Genomic DNA, 20,956 nt, shown 5'->3' on the forward strand with positions numbered 1-20,956 from the left:
AGTGTCAAGGAACATTGTTCTTGTTATGTCTCTTACTCATGTCAAGACCAGCCCATAGTCTAATCTGGTATTTGAACATACAGCCATTGGGATTGTGAAGCCTAAATCCATTTGCATATTTGTCTACTATATTGTTTATCAGCCTTTACTGAACATTGCTCTTTCTCTTACAGACATACCCACTAAATGGAAGCTCTACCACCTCTTATATATAGTCTTAGTTTTTGAGTTTAAACTGTTGAGGAATAATGCAACAGTTTAGAAAGGAATGCAATCAGGGAAGATATCTGAAAGCAAGCAGACAGAAGGCTAAATATATAAGTATTCCTTCAATAGCAAATTTGATATTTAATACATGTTATGTTTCCAAAATCTTGGAAACAAATTTTAAGAATGAACTATCTGGGGAATTTTAAGGATATTACCTCAGCAGTAACTCCTTTAAAATCTGCCACAATCTGTTCTTGGACTAGCAGTAATAAATACCTGTTGGGGCTGAAGTCAGCTTGTTCATCCTATACTCACTTAGAGCTCACTTGCTCATGAAACAATTAGATTTCTGTGACATGAAATGGGTTGATTGATATATCATGCTCTAAAAGATTTCTTGTCAGAAGAATTGCTAATATTTTATCTACACACAATAGTTTCCATTTGCATTGATTTCCATTGTGCTGAGTCTCACCCACTTTTTGAATACAGAAACAAAATTAGTCTTGATAGCACTGGAAACAGGATTCAACCAATTTTAAAATATATGGCCTCAGACGCAACCAAAATCCTCTATGACTTTCTGTTTTTATTGTAGCTTTCTTAGATAAGCAAAGATGATCTGGAGTTCATAGAAAAAGTAATTTTGTTCCTTTCCTTTTCTGTACTAAAGTGATCGTCCTGTACTCTCCCTTGCAGCCCACTTTTCATAAGTACAATATATCTGTAGCAGAGCTCTGTTCTAATTTAGAAAAGGGACATGCAAAGACTAAATACTGGTCCAAGGACAAAGAGACTTACTTTTTCTTGAAGCTCTCTGGTTTGTACAGAATTAGTGGTACATTTTTTTTTCTTTTTCTTTTTTTTTTTTTTTTTCCCACTACTCCGTGAGGGAGTATGGGCATTAGTGTTACAAGCAATGCATTGCTGTGCTGGAAGGGCACTTTTGTTCTTTTGTCTGAATGTATAAGAACACTGCAGGTGATTTTTGTAGTATTACCTTAGAGGCTTAATGAAATATTTACCGCATAAATCCATAGTAAAAATGAGCTCCAGAGCATTTTGAAAATCCCTGTCACTGTTTCACTGTATCTCAGAGTTCACAATATTTAGACAGATCCTAATTCTGGAAACATTGTGTGGTTAGTTTACTGTACTTATGAGTTGGCCTTAATCAAAGTATCTTGTCCAGATCCAGATCTTGCAATGACTGGTATGCATATTTAACTTTATCTGCTGTATACAATAAAGCTGTGAGTTGAAACTAAGTGCATGGGTTTATTTTGCAGTATCTGTATTTAGATTGTAACTTTTATTTTAGCTTTCTGATTCATTTATGAACCTTTTTTTTTTTTTTTAATTAAATATTTTGAAGTATTTATTGGCTCAGCTGTGAGCCTAGAATGTGCTGAATACACTTAACTCCTCTTGCACCCAGGAGAAGCTGAGGATATTCTGTGCCTGTGACTTGATGCCTGGTTTACCTTTCTTTTCCAGTTTAATTAAATGTAATGAATGAAAATGATTTTATATTACATTGCAGTTCTTCTTTAAGGGCCAGCCTGTAGTAATTGTTTAATTTCAGCAGTTACTGCTAGATTTTATTTGCCTTTTACATTCCTCTGAACAATAATTTACAATAATGTAAAAAAAAAAGCAAACAAAACTATAAATGGTAATATATAACCAACAAGTGTAATTACATATTTTAACTACCTCTAGACAATTTTTGATTTAGTTTTATGGCTTCTCAATTAAAATAACTGAAATGTACAATCCAACCACAATGGGATTTGGACTAGACATAAGCCTAGATGAAAATTCCAATTTCACTAAGCCTTGCAAATACGGGAGATTTCTGTTCTGGAATCCAGAACTGTGATTTGAATCTTCTACTTTGTGTGTGAAAACTTACTTTTTTGTCAGTGTTTTTTTTTCCTGGCTTTTTTTTTTCCCCCCAACTCTTTTTCTTTTTAGAAGTTTCATCAGTAAATTTGCTTTGTCTTCTTTCTTAATTATAACATATAATTCATTTCAACAAGTCATATTACCAGGAAGAGGAAGAAAAGTGAGAACGATAATTTTAACCATGGAGTAAGCTGGATTCTGTAGTCAGTGAGACTTAAATGGGAAAAAAAGTCATCAGTATTTGCTGTGGCCAAAAGCTATAACTTTGGTTTGATCAAGATAAATGAATTAAAAGTATGTTCATTTTTAAGTAAAAGAAGGAAAAATATTCTTCATCTTCTTGTTTTCAAAACATCCCAATCCTTTTACAAAAATTACCTCTATTTATTTCTTTTGTAACTTTTATTGTTTAAAATTTAACCTACCTTTAGTTAGTAGAAAAATGAGGATAGTGAAAGCAGAAAATGTTTTGATTGCTATTCTTGTTGTAAAGCTGGTTAACTTAAAAAAAATCATAAACTCTAATCTCAATTATATTATTCTAAAAGAGAAATAATTTCATTTGCTGTTACTGCATTTCACTGAAAAAATAAAAGGGAAGAGGGGTATTGAGGATTTTAATATGCTATAGTTAAAATCAGTAATGACCTGCAGATAAGATGAAACGAAAGCAATTATATAATGCATTATGACATGCATTACATGAAATAGCTCCATGGTTTGTATGACGGAAGTTAAATGTTGAAAAATACATCAAAGTTTGTTTGTATGTTCATTAATAAATGCATTACATTTTGAGAGAGATTTCACTGAGGGAAAATGATGTGAACCTTTAAGGAACAGAAAATTTAACAAACTAGTTTTAAAATGTGTATATCTGGTTGGAGTACTCTTGTCTGTAAACAGATGTAGTGGACCAATGCTGAGGTGAGATTTACACCTCAAATGAAACTCCAAAACGTGATAGCAACCAGAGAAATTCTTACTTACAGGGCTAAAAAGAAGAATGAGTGTTTCATTCATATTCCTATTAAAATTAAAAGTATGTGTACTTCAAGAGAAATGAAATCAAGACATAAGCAGTAGTATCTAACAATTAAGTGAGGGTGTTTGGTTTATTTTTCTTAGAGTTTATTCCAGCACTCAGCTGATGTATTATCTTTTGCTCTTTTACTCTGCTGACCATCTTCTCCATGTATGTAAATCCTGATGTGAAGATTTAAAGCAATATAATAGCTATGTATTACAAAAAAATGACCTTTCTGTGTGTTGAGGTGCATTTTTGGAACAGACCAAGATAGTCACTTATCTTTGAATTGTTTCTTACTACACAGGTAATTCTTCTGGGTGAATAGCACTACCTGAAGAGTGCTGGAATGCAGACTGTGGGCCAGACATCCTAGCTTTGCACCACAGATATCAATGCAGGTTTTGCCACTAATTTGAACAGCTGGAGTCCATTGACCCCCCGATAAAAAAATATATATATATAAAAAAAAAATGAATGCAGGCAGGAATCATAAAGGAAACATCTCTGTATGGAGATAATCCTAATTTGCTCTGCTCCAGTCAATAAATTGTTCTTTAAACTCAATTCCTTATTTGAAAGGTCAAGGCATTCTGCAAATCCAAGTAATTGAAACAAGTACATATTGAGGTAGAGTTACTTGAAATGGTTAGATTTTATTTTGTTTTAATATATTTGTTCTGCAGTTATTCCAGCAGAATGATTCAGCAGCAAACAGTTCTTTACTGATTTGATTAGCAAAGCTCCTGAATTTCAGATTGCTGAAGGACTAGCAATATATACTTTCTTTGTCTTTGTAATTTTAACAGTATGTTCATTGTTTCACCACTGGTTACAGAGCTACATGAACTTTTGATCTAACACCAATATTGTTCTTCCATGCTGTTATTACACATAGCTCTAAACTGGAATCTGAAGTATTAATACCTTAAAGAACTAAACAGATTACAGACATTACAAATGCAGTATAAGGAACATCATCTTAACATCAGAATAATGAGATGGTTCAAGAAAATTAATAGGTTCCTGAAGACTAGTTTTTGTAGCGTTTGATAATCAGATATCACAATTCTGCTTTTCAGTCAGTGAAGTAATCTTTTTCAAGGAATTTGGGGGGTGGGTTGTCAAAATTCAGTAACCAAGACAATGCTCTTACTATTTATAGAGGAATAATCTGTGCAACTAGTAAGAATTCAAGCAGGCTGCATGCCTGTGTTCACAAAGCTCATGATTCAATCTGAATTTCTTCCATTGATTTCCAAGCCTGGATTTTGCCAAAGAAGTTTTATTTTGTTTTCTGAGAAAAATAAAAATTTCAAAGACAGTTTTTTTATATATTTATTTTTAATTCAAATGTCCCATATCTTTATTGTGCAAGGAATTACCTTCGACCTATACTTTGGGAAAGACAACATCTTTTAATGTAATGTTCTGCCTACACTGAAATCTCAGTACTGAAAATCAAGGAATTGTTCCAGATTTTTTGGACATTCTTTTTGCACAGATTGCATATTCTTACTCCAGAAACCTGTGGAAACGAGTCCTATTATCTGCAAATCTAAAGCCCATCCTGCAAGATTAACTTCTTGAGGAAGATTTACTCTGAGATAAGAAAGAATCCTTATCATAATTTTCTCTGGTATTTTGAAATCCATGGTCTATTCATCATCAGGGAAGGCTTGAAGATATGAAGTTTTCGTTTGTGCTACTTATGTTGCTATGGTAACCAGATCACTTTTCACTCATTAATCATGAGCACAACTACCAGAATCCCAATCTGTACCTGTGAATTTGAGTCTATTCACAGTCTCTTCAGTGTCAGTTTAACTGCCTCATATGTTCTTTAGATCTCCTCCAGATACCTTTTCTCTCACTCACAGTACCTTACACATCTTACTTGGTATTATAGAACTTGTGGAACATTTACGTGTCTTTCTGTCTGCCCCTCTGCCTTTACAGATGTATGTTTGTTCCCTTGTAGCCCAGGCCAAACAAAATAGTTAGGTTCTGGATGAACTTTGAGAGTTGCTGAGGCTTTACATTGTTTAACTGAAGAGTCACACTTGGGCCTAAATGCCTGTTTTATAGGCTTTTATTCTCAGGGTTGCTGCTTGTGTTTTCTTGCTGTTTATATTTTTGTAAGGTATCTCGTAAGGAGAAAAGTGTGATGGCTATACTGAATGTCCTTATCTGCACCACTGAACACTCGCACTGAGAAACACTTTATTCTGTGTTAGCCTTTGAAAACAGTCCTGATGCAAAGGTTGCAAGAACCACTTTGTGCTTCTCTGCAGAAAACTGAAAGGGTCAGAAGGCGATGGAATACAAGGTGTTTTGTTACACAGAGATGAGGTAATCTCCAAGAAACCTTGAGAAGTATTCATATCATAACATGTTATACTTTCACAAGTCTGGTGAGGTGAGTGGAAGTGAATAAGCAAATAGTTGAGCAGGAATTGGATCAGGAATATGTGGCTCCATGGGAGGACAAAGTCCGAAAGGAAAACAAATTGGGTCAAAGCCTGACTTTTGCAGTCCCTCCTGAGAGGAAGAACTATCCTTCAGTTGATTGCTACGAATTTTTCAATGATACACTTGAGCTCTCTGTCTGCAAATATTTAGCTCTGTAATAAACTAGGTGCTCGTATTTAGCATTATTGGTTAGTGCTATGGTGGTTTCTGCTTCTGAAAAATACGTAAGTCAGTAGATATTGCGTATCAAGGAAGTTCATAATTTTTCATCTTCATAAGTACTCATTTTTTGTGTCTATATATTATGCAGGTGCAAAAGGGCAAAAACAATTTGTATTATTAGAAAGAAAGATGAAAGTGGTTGAAAGAACACTCCGTTCCATGTGTTGTATTTTAGAACACATTGTTCCATGTGTTGTATTTCAGGCACAGCACATAACAGCCAGGATTGTTATATTCTTGAATTGTACTGACTCTGGAATTCTTTTAAAATAATTACATTAAATGGCTCAAACTCTGCAGTTTTATCTTATCACTTTTCTCTTATCCTAAGTGGGCTTATAGCTGACTATTTTTTAAAAACTGTAAGGTTGACTCTGAAGAAATTTCCTGATTCTCATTACAATTTTAAGAGTTTGGAGAAGATATGGACAAGATTCTGAGGTGATTTTAATATGGGAGTGAGAGAACTTGTGCTGAAGGGTGGAGTGTAACTCCAGCAACAGCACATAGAAAACTATCCTCCCTAATGGCATTGCATCAGCAAAACTTTCCTTTTCAAATTATGACTCTGTTGAGAAAACTGGATTTAATTTTATAGATTTCATGGTGCTTTCTGGTGCCCACCAGAACACAAGTCATTTACATTTAGTCATGGATTTATGGTCAGGGGTGATGAAGACCTGAATTTCTTGTGGATCTCTCTGAATGAGAGGGAGCAATAGGTCCAGGTCCAGGTTCTGGACTACAGGTCCAGAAAGTAGGCTCAGTGTCTCAAACTAGGCTACCAGACCTGAGGTAGCAAAGACATAAACATAATCTTGACAGTGTGGACTTGAAATTTGAATAAATTTCATACTTTCTGAGCCACTTTGTCCAATTCTGTGTTCTTGTTTACTTGTCCCTTTTCGACTTGACTTGTCGTTGGCTCTCACTTCTGATTTCAATGCCTGTGCAAGACTCTGTCTTTCAGATTTCATGGGATGTGATGTGTTTGAACACACCAGTTGGGCTAGCAGGCAGCAGGCACAGTCAGATGTGTTCAGGAGCATGTGGGCAGAAGAAGGTAGGGAGGTGAGCCCCGCCATGCATAGCTATTTCTTTGGCACAGTGTACAAAGCCATAGGTCCTCTGGGGGTTAGTGAAATCTAAGGTAATTTTCTTGTAACATATTCCAGGACTTGACTGTCTGCAGGCAGAATGGTGTCTGTCAGTTTTAAAGATTCTTTATCTCCTTAAAATATGATCGGCCTCAGAATTAATGAAGTGAATCAGAAAGAGAAGTATCCTCTGAATTTAAAAGAAAGCATCACCTGTATTTAAACTACCTTTACCTGATTTAATAGTTCTGTCAGTCCCTATCTTCACTCTTAGACCTGCAGTGTAGATACTGTGAAGACTTATAGCCACACAGTAGTTTTGAAAACAAACTGGGTCCTAACTTGGAGGAAAACAAACGGATTTTACATTGTTCCTTGAGGATCCCAGACAGTATTACAAATACTGTTAATCTTTTACCTTAACATCCTCACTGCTGGTGAACACTGACCTGCAGCATAACTTATATGGTGGGTTTTGCAGTCCTATCCAGCATGTCTGACATGGGGTTTAAAGTATCAAATCAACATAAAAGTGATAGAAGTATGATATCTATGTTCTAATCTGTCCATAGGGTTGCTGTTAATCGAGAAATTTCTCACACAATCCACCTCCATTAAATGGTCTGTTCTGCTGGCACCTGGCACCATGACAAAACAAGAGTAGATCTTATTTTTATGCACTTGCCTGAAAAAAGACAGACAGCATTTTCCAAGACTGAAGGCAGTAGTTCAATCTTTTCCCTGGTGCAAGGTGAAAAAATATTTGGCCAAAAATTAATTGTTCTTCAGGCTACTGAAAGCAATCAGTTATCTTAATTAGCGTATCTATCTCTACTTAAAACTAGATGTGTTTCTACAATAAAGAAAAAAAAATCAACCTTTGTGATTTGTAGACAGTAAGTGCGTCACTGGCATTTTGTTCCTCCATTGACAATGTGATAATACTGTGATCTGAGATTCCCTTTTTTAACTCATACGGTTTCTATAAGTGATCCTGCACTAAGCATAAACTGAAGATATTTTTTTTTCTCTTACAGTATGTATCAAACAATCTCAAAGCACTTCAGAAAGAGCAGGTGCCTGACCATTTTTTATTTTTTATTTTTTATATTTTTTATTTTTTATTTTTTATTTATTTGTGAGAGAATGGTCTTAAGACCTTTGCAGATACATATGTATGCATGAAATGGATTTGTATTTGTATATGAATAACTACTTTTTGGTCTGTGAACTATATAATTTTGATTCCAATTGCTGTGATTATTACATTTAGCTTCCTTTCTCTCTCTCTCTCCCTCTTTTTTAATAAAGCATTCCCCAGAGCTTCCTGCTGCACTTCTAAAAGAAATGTTCATTGCATTGGAATGTTATTCTACTCCTGCTCTACAGTTCTTACTGAGATTAAATTCCTCAGTGCTCCTGAATGGAAGATAAGACAAAGTGAGACTTCAAAATCGTTCAATATTCTCTTAATTTTAAGAAGACATTGTGCAGAAAGGCCATAAAGACGAGAAAATAAATGTATCACATACCATATTTCCTCAACTTGAAATTATACTAATTTTAATTATTTTTATGGCAGTGTAATTTCTTTACAGCTTTCAAAATAATCTATTTCTGTTTTCTAAGAGACAGGCAGTTCAGTTGTTTCTTTTTACAGAAGTCTCTAAATATGTCAATTTTCTGATAAGACAAGAGAAAGCTATTACTGTCCTCATCTTACCTATGAATTGGTATTGGTATACCAGAAATCTTATTGACTATTAGGAGCAGAAATGAAAAAATGGCATCTCTACCTGATTCATTTTAAGCTTGAAGTTTACAGGTCATGCTTTATTTCAGGAACACACGGTTATTTGCAAAATCTGTCTGGGATCTTTTATACCACTGCTGTGTTTCTGTTCCAAATAGAGCTAACATTAAACCAACGTATTTAAACTCTCAATAATATATGCATTGTAACTGCCAAGGAGTTTTCTTAACAGCACGCCCCTTACCAGGCTCTGGCATCCTAATACTTCTGACTTCACTAAGCACTGGAAGTTAACTCAGTACTTGTTTTACTTGTATCCATTCTGTTGATCTTTGAAGCTTTTGAAAAACAGTTTTTAAAATTAGAACTCTGAGTGCAATAACCTGAGAGTTAATATGTAGTGGATATTATGACTGATGAATATTATGACTAATATTTAGGAGATGATTTACAGGATGATCTTCTGAGGATAGAGGTAAGTTATTTAAATGAGTATAACTCCTTTCTCTGTACTCCAACGAAAGGTCTTGAAGTTTCCTGATGCAGACTTATTAAGTTCACAGTCAAATAAAGTCAGTTCCTGAGTTACTAGTAATGCCTATTTTTAAGAGAGGTTGCTATTCACAGGGTGTTCCGCACTAGCTCAAACCCAAGATTGGCAATAAATTGTTGCAGGAAAGATAAAACGGATTTTAAACCACAAGAGTCATGAAGGCACCAAAAATATGAACATAGCCTAGGAGAGTACCATCTATAACAGCAATGAAAATTGGTATTGGAATAGATTCTTTCCCTTTTCTTTTTTTCTCTCCATGACCAAGCACCCACCTGACATGAAGCTGGATACCACACCATACAAAAAGGACCATGGTGTAGTTGCAATCTTGCTAAAACTTGATCCTGCCACCTATTCATTCAGCAATATAGAAAGCTACAGGTATAGTAGAAAGGTAGAAAAGTACGTATAGACAAAAGCATTAGGCTTGATTGCACTTTTACAAAATGGCTGGTCACCAGAGTTGTTAGTTTTATAGTATGACATATTAGAGCAGAAGTCTGGTAGAAAGAAGAAAGTAGTATGTGCTGCAAAGTTAATTAGTTAAATTAATACAAATCCTTATTCTTATTTGTGCTGGTGATAGAATTTATAATTGGTGTTAAAAAATAAATACGCTGGGAAAAATACAATTTAGCTGGTGAGAGAATACAGCAGTGGTTAATTGCTCACAGGCAAGAAAGGAAGGAGAAATAATTACTCCCTAACTGAAGAATAAGGAGAAAGGTTTGTAATGGGGCTACTTACCCAACTGGCAGTTCTGGCATCCTTCTGAACAAGGTATGCAATCTTCAGAGTCAGGATCTTCCACTTCACCTGTGTTTTGAAAGTCACTAATTTAGGGTTAATCCTAGGTAATAGAAAGCCAACATTTGAAGGCTCATAGAATTATACTTTATGCAAATCTCAAAAGCAGAAAGATACACAGCAATTTCTTTGCTCATTTGTTCTTGTGTAACCCCATTCAATTTGAGGACAATATTCCTATTTTGCATTAACACAGCATTAGAAGAGAATCAGAGCTGGAGTTTAAGGAGTTCAGGTTCAGTTGTGATTGTGTATTTCAGAACAGGAACCAAAATGCTTAACCACTTTTCTGTAATGGATTAAATAGAATATTTGTTCTAATATATAGAATATAAGCACTGAAGGATGCTTACCTTTTCTGCAACTGTGTTTCTGACATACATTTTGGGTAAGGTAATATCCTCTGAAACATTTTTTGCAGTGTCTGGAGTCCAGACAAACCTCACAGTGTCCAGAGCAGGGGACACAAGTGTGCTGTGAATGGTAGTGACCTGGAGGACAGCCCTCTTTGCACTCCCCTTGGTACAGAAAACGCTCCATCCCTCGTCTATCTGTGTGGCAGACAAACAGGGAAAAGAAGTCAGCAGCAGAGGACATTTTAGCAGAAGAAGCGGCATTATTAATCCTCCAGTGCTTCATCTGATATGAATTGATATTGAATGCAGACTACAAGATTTGCTCAGTTTTACACTGCATGAGTGAAAATGTACAGAAGTTTCAGGATCTCTGATCTTCCACACACCTGAAGATCTGTGATATAAAAATGTTATGCTAGTGAACCATCACTATCTATATCCATCAATCTAATCAAATAAGGACCACAAGATTTCCATTATTGGGTTCCAAATATTCCCTTACAGTGACCATAGAAGTACTTGTAGTGTGTTGTACAAATAGATGTAAAATCACCATTATGAAAACAAAGTTGCCCACATCACCTTTCAAAAGGATCAGTATGTTTCCATAACAGATGAAAGTGTAATCCTCACCCTAGTCACAGCTAAACTCTGGAAAATTTTAGATTTGAATCTGAATAGCGAGTGTGCATCTGTTTGCTATCAGAGCAATAACATTCTGTAGTGTATGGGAGCTGACTTCTCAATGAAACCCGTGGAAACTCCTATAACTCCATGTGCCATGTGCCGCAACATGGGTAATCCTCTAATGAGCTACCCTACAGTTTAAATTGCATACAGTATAGTGCTAAGTGTATTTTATTACTTATCTGTAGAGCTCCCTAAATATTTGCTTATCATAATTTACTTCTGACGCTGCAGGGAAAGCAGCTGTGTTAGGGAATAATTGTTGCACCACAGAAGAAGAAACAATTCAGACTTTGTTCCTTTCCTTTTCATGTCTGAATCTTCACAGTGATCTTTGCTAGCTTTCTCAGGGTGTGACTCTTGTCGGTGTCTCCACTGCTTGATACAGAAATTCAGAAATTGATATTGCTGTACACCGCAGGGTGTACAAATTGAGCAAAAAAGACAATTTCACACCACTTACAGGCACTTGCATGTAATAGGTCTCAAGTTCTTTATGAATCAGGCATTAGAGATGTGAGAGGGAATCATTTTTATGCTTCAGACACTGATGGAGCTTCACAAGAACAGGTGTTGCTTCTTGGAACGAGCACATAGTTAACTACATAGTCTCAACCTAAACTCCATAAAAAAGTGTCAAAAAGACAAGTTTCTGTGTGTGTTAGTGGTTATCTCTCTTCAGACCTCAGTTATCCATCTGTAGGGGCATGGTGGTGGAAGCTACCATGCTGGCTTCCTAGTCTTCCCCAAGGAGATGTTTTGGATAGCCCCCTGGATTCCCTGCCTGTTTTTGCAGCAAGTTTGTTCCACTTCAGTGAAGCACACACTGTGTAGAGGTTGGTGGAGGTAGGCATGGTACTCTCTTTTCTAGACGCTTTTCTAGAGGCTTTTTTTCTGACTTTATTTTACTTGTTACTGTTTCTGTTTCTATGACCATAGCTCCTACTCAAAATACACAAAGGGGAACGCATAAAGATGGAAAGAAAATGCAGAGCCATGTTTTGTTACACTTTTAACAAAAGCAGTTGAGCTCCAAAACCCTTCAAGGTTAAAACACAGTTATGAGGCAGGTAAGTAGCAAAAGCACTGCTTGTTTTGCTGGCTCTAACAGGTCCTGAGAGCAGAGAAGAAAGGAAACTTGGATGCCAAGCAAGGGGGAAAAGCTGCAAGAAGAAATCTTTCTCACCTGTTCCACAAGCGGTGCATTTGTTAGGTTCACTTCCACTGCAGTCCAGGCAGGTGTGATGGCACAAATGACATTGCCTTTTGAATTCAAACTTTCCTCTGGGGCATTGCATAACACAGCGACCATCATCAAAGAATCTTTTGAGGCACAGGGAGGCATAATTACAAATTCACCAATAACCTGTTCTTTAAATTTAGAATGTACTGACAAGAAAAACAACATATACTTCCTTCACTGTATTGGCAGGAGTCTTTGCACTCCACTCCTTCATTTCCCTGATCTTATTGATAGTATTTGTTGATTAGAATGTCAACCATGCGTAGAACCTGGACTTCAGAGATGAGTTGGATTATTTTCCCAGAAAAATCATCCTTTGGTCTTATACTTAAATTTCTTTCTACTACATTCTCTGAAGTGGTCACCTAATGGAAAGCAAGACTAGGTCTTTCTCTGTGAAGCAATGGTCTATCTGTTAGTTCAAATGTTAGCTGTGAAAAATACTGTGGCTTCAGTGCAATGACTAAGTATATGCAGTCAAACACCTCTTTGAATCTTGGCCCTTAGGATCTGTCTTTTTAGACTTGCATATGTGCAAATACTTAGGAGTTTTGCTACTAAATGTTGTTCTGCTGCATAACAAATAATCTGCTACAGAATCCTTATATGTAATGAAAATCTCTGGTCCATTTTCACCACTATTTAGTGTCTAATGATTTTATTCTTTCTGGATGAAAAGGAGAAAAGCATCAATACAGATATGACTATTAAAAGAGTATAAGACAAGTTGGCTAGAGTTGGAACGTGTTTTCAATATTTAGAAAATTAGAGAGAAGAGACTGTTATCTCCCACTCTCAACAGTTTTTGTCCTCGATCAGTTTGGTTTATGAGGATTTAGGACTCAATTTCTAGAGAAGTTGAGCACAATTCAGGATCTTAGTACAGATTTCAAGACCATCAGGTTTTCTGTACAACTAGGGAACAATAGGCTTTCCACAACATGAAGATAGTGCATGCTTCCTTGTAGCCAGGCAGTGGTATTGAAAATGTCTGCAATAGGCCTTCATAAATTTGAGTTGCTATGATCATTGTCAGATTTATTCTGAAAGAAGGGGAAAAAAACATCTGCAAAGTTTAAAAACAATTTTTTCAAATTGTCTTTGAAACCGTTTCAAATTTACCATGACTGGAAATGTCTAGACTTATGAAGTGTGGATATGGAAGAATATGCTATAATGCAAACAGCCTTCCTGAAGTGCACGCAGAACATTAGTGTCTAAGCAAGCTTAGGAATTGGTTAAAAAGACTTGTGAGGCTGAAGTCAGGCTGCTGCACGGAAACAGGGAGAAGCTCGTAAGGGTGGATTCAGCAAAGATGTGTCTTTGCTCTGGAGTCTGACAGACTGTTCGTAGAACACTATCTGTATTGCTGAAGACCAGTATTCATCTCTTCATGTGGACCACAGCCCACACTGTTAGGTTTCTGTGCAAATGGGACACCATGTCAGAAACACTGGAGTTAGTGTTACTGTATTCTGTCACATGTGCTAGCTGTAATGATAGCTATCCTCACCAAAACAAAAAAAGAAAAAAAACCCCACCTTTTATAGTAGTAATATACTTTTTTTTGTTTGTTTGTTTAGCTGGACAAAAACTATACTACCACTACTACATAATTTTTATAAAACAAGTAGCCACATTTTGAATTTTCAAATAAGCAAATGAACTAGCGGTGATTTTATTATGAATTATTGTGACATTCCCTGCTGAATTTTCAGAAAGAACAGGGATTGATCACTGTTTTCATTTTCAGGGGATTTTTGGTAATTACCCCCCACCCCAAATCTTTTCATCCTTTTCAAAGAGGACGGGTGTTTCCCTGTAGGAAAGCAGGATTGCTGAATTTTAGTCTCTAATATCTAATAGCCACTCATTACTGTCTTCAACAGACACCATCTAAAGCTCTAAAGAGCTACAAGATTTAGGATCCTGTTTCAGTTCAGTTGGTCTATTTCAAGCACATAACAAATAATGTCCATTGGAAGGACTTATTATTTAGCTTTTGGTTGAAGTTTTCCATTATTATTATTTCTTTAATTGTGACTGTCCAATATTACTTTTTTCTAACAGCTTTTCATAATGTTCAAAAAGAGCACAGAGAGCTCTTGGAAAACTTAGATGAAAAACCTGAAAACTGATGGAGAATTATTTACTGGGGAGACAGCAGCACCCTTCCAAAAGATCACAGAAACTTCATTGCTCCAAACTTCTAGTGGCTTTGCCTTATGGCATTGTAACTAGTTTGTTCAGCACCTTTGTTTTACATCTCAAAATGCATTGCTAGGAAGCACAAACAACCTAAGTTAATGCAATTGTGAATTGGAAAAATCCAGTTCTCTGTCCAAAATTCTGCCCAAAACCTGTGCTAATGCCGTGTCCAACTTCATATGCATTAAATCCATACTGTTTCCTCAGCTATGAATTTGTCTGGACTCCACTGATCCTTGTGTATCCTATAGTCTTAACATAGATTTTTGCAGTGTAAATTGTAGCATTGCTTGAGGATTGTTTTTCCGTGCCTTACAGGACCAGATTTTGATTTCATACTACTTAAATACCAGCTGGCTGCAATGTAAGGGAACCAGAGTTACTGGTGTGAGGACAGAGCTATTGACAGGACATGAGTTTAGAAACAACAGGCTCCTGGATTAGATGCTAGAGCACCTAAACTTCAGCTTCTCTTCTGCAGTGATCTCCTGTGGAGAAGCTTTGTTTTAGATTTGCTCACGCCTTGTGAGAGGTTAGAAAAATAAACTGCAGTTAGAAGCATATGTTCAGGTGTTATGAGCATCTCCACCCTGTTGATTGCTAGCTTCAGTGTCCATATTCACTCCTGTGTCAAATTCCATTGCTGTGTAACACTGCAGATTGCCTTGTTGTTTATCACCCTTGTGACTCCAACAGTTATGATTTTGAATGGATGACAATGAAAGAAATATTATCTCACATTAAAATATTTTTTTTCTCTAGCTGTGGGAATCATTTGTTTAAATGCTGAATGTCTGTGTAACAAACAGTTTTGTGCACGTACTTGTCCTCTCAGTTTCTCACACTGGTTTTGTTGTTTGCCATAATCTTCAATTTGTTTGCCATAATCATCACTTGTCTCTTCATTTGAATCTGCAAGATAGTGCTAAAGTGACATCTTTGTGTTGCATGGTGCTAGGAGACACATACCTTGTGCTTGGGCAGCTGATGCAGTTGTTGGGCTCAGGTCCAGTGCACTTGTCACAGAATGTGTCACACAACTGACATTCTTGAGACTCATCGAGATATTCATCTAGTAGGAAAAAAAAAAGATTGCTTATTTCAGCTCAACATCTTACACTAAACAAACTAACGCACAAAAACAAAGTGCCAATCCATGTTGGTAAACTCAGTGAGTAAAAGGAATTAGACCTGGTTTGAATTATTGAAATGAGCACATTTCCCCAAGGTGTCAAGAAAAAAATACTTGCTCCTTTGGTATACCAGGATATTCAGACTTAGAAGTTTGTAGTCCTAATTTATTTGCCGGCTTGTTTTTATTTTTATTTTTATTTTCCATATGAACCTGACAGGCGGTGATGTTTGGGTTGAGGCTATTACTTTTGCATCAGTAATAATGATATGTAGGATCATTCGTTACCTAATTTCCCTTGCTGCAGGTGCAATGTGTTCCTGATTACAAGCTTTAATATAAAGGGTTTACTCTCATGGCTGTGACTTGTGTTATGTGTGGAGAAGGACTTGAGTGAGCCTCCATAGGTCAGAGACATGTTAGTGCTACCCAGACCTCTAGCTGTAGCACTTTTGTCTCCCTCTCATGCTGCTACTGCAATAACCCACTTCTAAAAGACCAAGGCTCTTCTTTAAACTGACTAAAAATTTGGTGACCAAGTGTCCACTTGTACTTGAGGAAGAATTATTGAGTGATTGTCTAAAATCTGAGATGTAGATATAAACACTTCATAATCATGAATACCATAATATTACTATGGAGCTGAAGTGCAAATTCTGCTGTTTATTTAATGAATATTCGTTGAAACACTGTCACAAACTGGTAAGCTATACGTTTCCTACCTCTCAGAGCTGAGATATTCATTTGGTAATTAACATGAATACTAGATCTGCGTGCAATATAATGTGGGAACACTAAATGATTTTATCAAACAGTTTTGTGTTTTATGTCAGTTTGTTATGGGAAAATTTATTCTAATTGCATCTATATAGTTGATAGACCTGGCTGTTCCTTCATTCTTAAATAATGGAAGAAGTTTGACAGAGAGTCCTGTGTAATACATACACCTTGCAATTTCTCATACCTAGAAACTCTTTTCACTTGTGTTGCTGCTGGGAAATACAGTTTTGGCACACACAGTGAATTTTAGAAGTCAAAATACAAATATGTAGTGACTTGGTTTTGGCTCACAGTTGCAATGATTTTCTTGCACTGAAGAGCAAGAGCATTGTCTGAGCAAGTGCTGCTGGATTAAAAAATGTAGGAATGAAACATTGCCTAAAAAAACCCTAATTATGCTCTCTGTCCCTTGTCTTTTCTATATCCATGTTTATCTCTTTTAACAGAATTTATAATATTTGAAGTCCCTGGTATGAAATATAAGCTATATTACATATATGGTGTACATAGTAGTATAGTTATTGTAGTATAGGGAATGGTATAGTTACAAATGCAAAGCATGCTAAAACAGGAGTATCCAGCTAACCATGGGCCAAAGCTGAGGTACCCGAAGTGTAGGTACAGACGTAATTTTAATTTTGTAAAGGTTCGTATGTCTCCTGGAGAAAGCAAAAAGGTCAAAAATGAGCCATAGACCCATATGAATCAAGAAAATAGTGCTCCTCAAAGGCTGGTCTGGTGTTGTTTCTAATCAGCAAGAAATCCGGAGCTAGGAGAAAATGCTCAGTCTCTTGATGAGATGAGAGAAACAGATTTTTTTTTTTTTAATGTAAATTTGTGCATCAGACAAACATATAAACTTTATTATTTCTGCTGATAATAGGAGCCACCCACACTGCAAATTTGGTTATCTGCTCCAGTTGAAAGGATAATGACACAATGTCAGAAAGAGACAGACAGCAGCAGAGGTCATGTACTATCACAGTACTGAGTATTTATAATCCTCACCTCTTAGAAAAAAAGCTGTGGCCTGCTGCCTAATAGATCTTTGGGCCATTGTTATTTTTTCTTAGTGTAGGACTCTTTACAATTTCTGATTTGTATTCAGAGGGTGTAACATGGAATCCCATAATCTCAAATGTCTTTATGAGATTTTATAGTATAATTTGATACTCATTACAACAGAAAAATTGCCAAATTCCTCAGTCTCAATTTCTTTCTTACTTGTTTTTTGCTAGACAATGCACGGCCATGAAAAAATGCAGTATTTGGAAAGTCTTCTGCTTGCAGGTTTGGTGGCTTGGTGTTTTATACTACTGGCTTTACATAACTAGGAGATCTGTCCTTGCAACGTTATTAAATATTTGCTTCTCTCATATTATTTTCCAATGTGTGTAATAAAAGCATTTTGTTTCTTCAGTTCTTACTACCTTCACTTTATTTGCCTATATGCTTTTCTGTGGGACCTGAGATACTAATTCACACACCCTGGCTATCCCCTTTCATAGCCTTCCCACAAGGTAAAAGTGCTGAGTTTTAAAAGGTTTCTGTTATTTCTTCGTTACTTCTTTCATTGGAAGTGCTGTAATTCATTTCAGCTGCCCTGGAATAGTGCCAGGAAGACCAGCTCTCTGCTGACTCTATTGTCTCAGTCGAAGCATTTCAAAGCATACAATTATAGGAATGCGCATCAGAAATTGCTTACATATTAGGCCCTCTGAATTGCAAGTCACATCTAAAGCTGTAGATCTGCCAATAACTGTTAACAGAATAGCCTTTTTTCCTTTTTTCTTTCTTTTATTTATTTTTTCCCTTTTTTTTTGGGGGGGGGGGGGGTGGAGGAGGGTAGATATTCGAGGAGTTAAGACAGAAATACAGCTTTAGAGAAGAATTTTAAACTATTCCACAGGGTGGTTTAACTGTTTGCCAGATTTCTTGTGGGCTAGATAATACCTCTTACCAAACCTTGACTCTCTTTTTTTCCTTTCTTCTATATTAAAATTCTTTATCTGCCCAGTGTACACAACTGGAGAATACCACTACCAAAGCATCCCAGCTCTGCCTTAATTCAAGCAATACCAGTCAATTACTTTGGGTCTTCCTAGATTTAATTTTCACTTGTTTGTCATTTCTGTTACCTTGTCACCTTGCTTAAAAACATTTGTCACATTGTTTAAAAAATAAGTGAATGAAGTGTTAACATACATAATACCTCATAGCTGGAAGACTTCTGTGTACAATTTCTTGTGTCCCTTAGCAATGTCTCTTCATCAGGGTCATGTCAAGCTGTAGGCTGTGCCTTTAACTTCATACAACAACCTATACTTAAAACAAGTTCCTATCTGTTGATAGGTGCATTTTAAAATGGGGCAAGAAATATACCCATTAAAGAGGCAGAAAAAAATGAATTGCAGTAAACTCATCGAGTCAGGTTAATGGTATAACAGCAAACCAAAACCTGTCTCTTCTGAGTCCCAGACTAGAGCACTGTCACAGTTTCCAGGAAATTGCTATGTCTTCGCATAAGCAGTTTTAAGTACATGGCCCTTATCTTGATTCTGTTTCCCTCCTGATTTCCAAAATCTGCCATTTATTCACAGCACATGGTGTTTCAGTAGGCCAGTTGGATGAGGGTGTGAATATCCTTGTAAGCCAAGCCTGGAGTCACACAGAATTTTATATGCAGGTAGTCATAAATCAATTTTTCTCTTGTAGCCCCCATGAGACTTAGTCACTGAAAGTGACGTACTAATTCCCAACCTTTCTTAATCAAAAAATCACTCCCTCTCATTTAAAAACATTCACAGGTTATCTTCTTTAGCATTACTAGCGACATTTTTGTGTAACCTTCCAAAAAATGACCTTGTTTCCTCCTTTTGCTTGTTTACTTTCACAGAAACTTGTATATAGATTTTGTACTTGGGCTTCTGTATGCGATCTTACGGGTTACAAAAGTTTCACCCAGCTGATAAAGAAACACTCATCATAACTTTTTTTCACTGATCAACAATAAGAACCTAGAAAATTCAGTGTTAGGAAGAGTTGTGCTTTTCCCATATTCATCCTTGACACATTTTCTTTTGGCTGGCAGGTGGGACTAGCTCCTTGAATTTTGCTAAAGAAAAGTTTATCCATGAAGCTTAAGTCCATGAGGAGCTTAGACTAACCTGTGTGTAACAAACCATTAAACGTCACCCTGAGGATTCCTCTTGGGGTTACCCGTCAGCTTAGCCCAAAGACTTAATGTTTGATAGATTACTGCTCCCTGAAAGGAATCTTGTCTTAACCTTGAAAATTTTTAGGCACAGAGATTGTGAGATTGTGGTATTTCCTACACTTTTCCCCCCACCCCACCCCCCGACACGATTTTGGCTAAGCATATGAAACTTGAGCCTGCTTTCCAATTCTGATTTGTCTAGCTTCAGCCTCCTGTTAATTATAAGCCTCCAGTCAGTCATTTTACACAGTGACCACATCCCTGTCTCCCTGTTTGGGTGACAAAGGGACAAAGGGGACATCCTTCATGAATATTGATGTGATATGATCCAAGGTGTTGAGAGGTATTTGGGATGGAAGTCTACTCTTCAAAAGTGATGATCATGAAGGCTGAGGTTAAGATGCTGGCTCCTCAGCCACTGCAGCCCCCTTGTGCCAAGGGATGTGGCAGAACCTTGGAAAGGGATGAGGATATCCCCCATGAACAGCAGTGTGTGGAGCAGAATGAGATATAATGATTTTAGGATGAAAGACCCTTTTGTTTCTGGATTAGCTGAGATCACATAGAGCCTCAGGTTAGTTTTAATTGTGAGAGGCAACTACCTTTATCAACTGCATTATTTTGCACAGCCCCCTATTCTTTTCCCTACTGAATAAAAATATTTACATCAACCAAAGGTGCCCTTTCTGCTGACAAAAAGGGAATTTTTGTCATTCTATTTTTGGTGTAATGCCCTAATTTCTATGTATATAAATTCCCTAATTTCTACGTATATATGTATATTGCATATTCTATGTATATATGTATATTTCTATTTATATAATGGTTGTTAGAAGCCCATTGAAGAGCCAGAGCCCTAAGGGGTACTGAACAGGTGTAAACAGAGTCCAGAAAGATGTATTAATTGTTTTAAAAATCTGCTTTAAACCTCCATTTGTGCTAATAATGTGGATGACTGGACGCGTAAGCTGGCCAGGGTTTCCCCCTTGTCTGTGTAAGCACAAAGGTCAGAGACTGGTAGGGTTTTCTGCTGTTCACTTGCAGCCTGAAATTTGACAGCCTCACGAGAAAGTGGAAAGGGGAATGGAGCAGTCGCTGTCCTTATTGCTAATATGGTGCTCTGTACCCTTCTTGTTTCTTGAAGGAGAGGGAAATACCATGTCTGTCTCTCAAAATTTTGGAACTACATTGGTAAAGAATCTGTTTAGCTTCTCCATTTCTGGAGCTTCAGATTCCTATTTTTTTGGTGAAGCTCAGTAGCCAAGAATGTCCAAAATGGCA

General features: G+C 36.6%; 1 protein-coding gene across 1 annotated transcript in view; it reads right to left on the reverse strand.

The window, feature by feature from the left end:
• The window catches only part of LOC308185184 (proprotein convertase subtilisin/kexin type 5-like), a gene marked incomplete at its 5' end in the record, with an annotated part of 37,721 nt that extends 20,206 nt beyond the window's left edge, over nt 1-17,515 (reverse strand). The window contains 5 exon segments of the mRNA XM_080572974.1: nt 9,993-10,061; nt 10,406-10,603; nt 12,282-12,418; nt 15,516-15,651; nt 17,467-17,515. Of these exon segments, the coding sequence (XP_080429100.1) occupies nt 9,993-10,061; nt 10,406-10,603; nt 12,282-12,418; nt 15,516-15,651; nt 17,467-17,515 (589 nt within the window).
• Between the last annotated feature and the right edge of the window lie 3,441 nt (nt 17,516-20,956).

Source organism: Anser brachyrhynchus (assembly GCF_964034855.1).
Source record: "Anser brachyrhynchus genome assembly, chromosome: Z".
NCBI classification, from domain to species: domain Eukaryota; kingdom Metazoa; phylum Chordata; class Aves; order Anseriformes; family Anatidae; genus Anser; species Anser brachyrhynchus.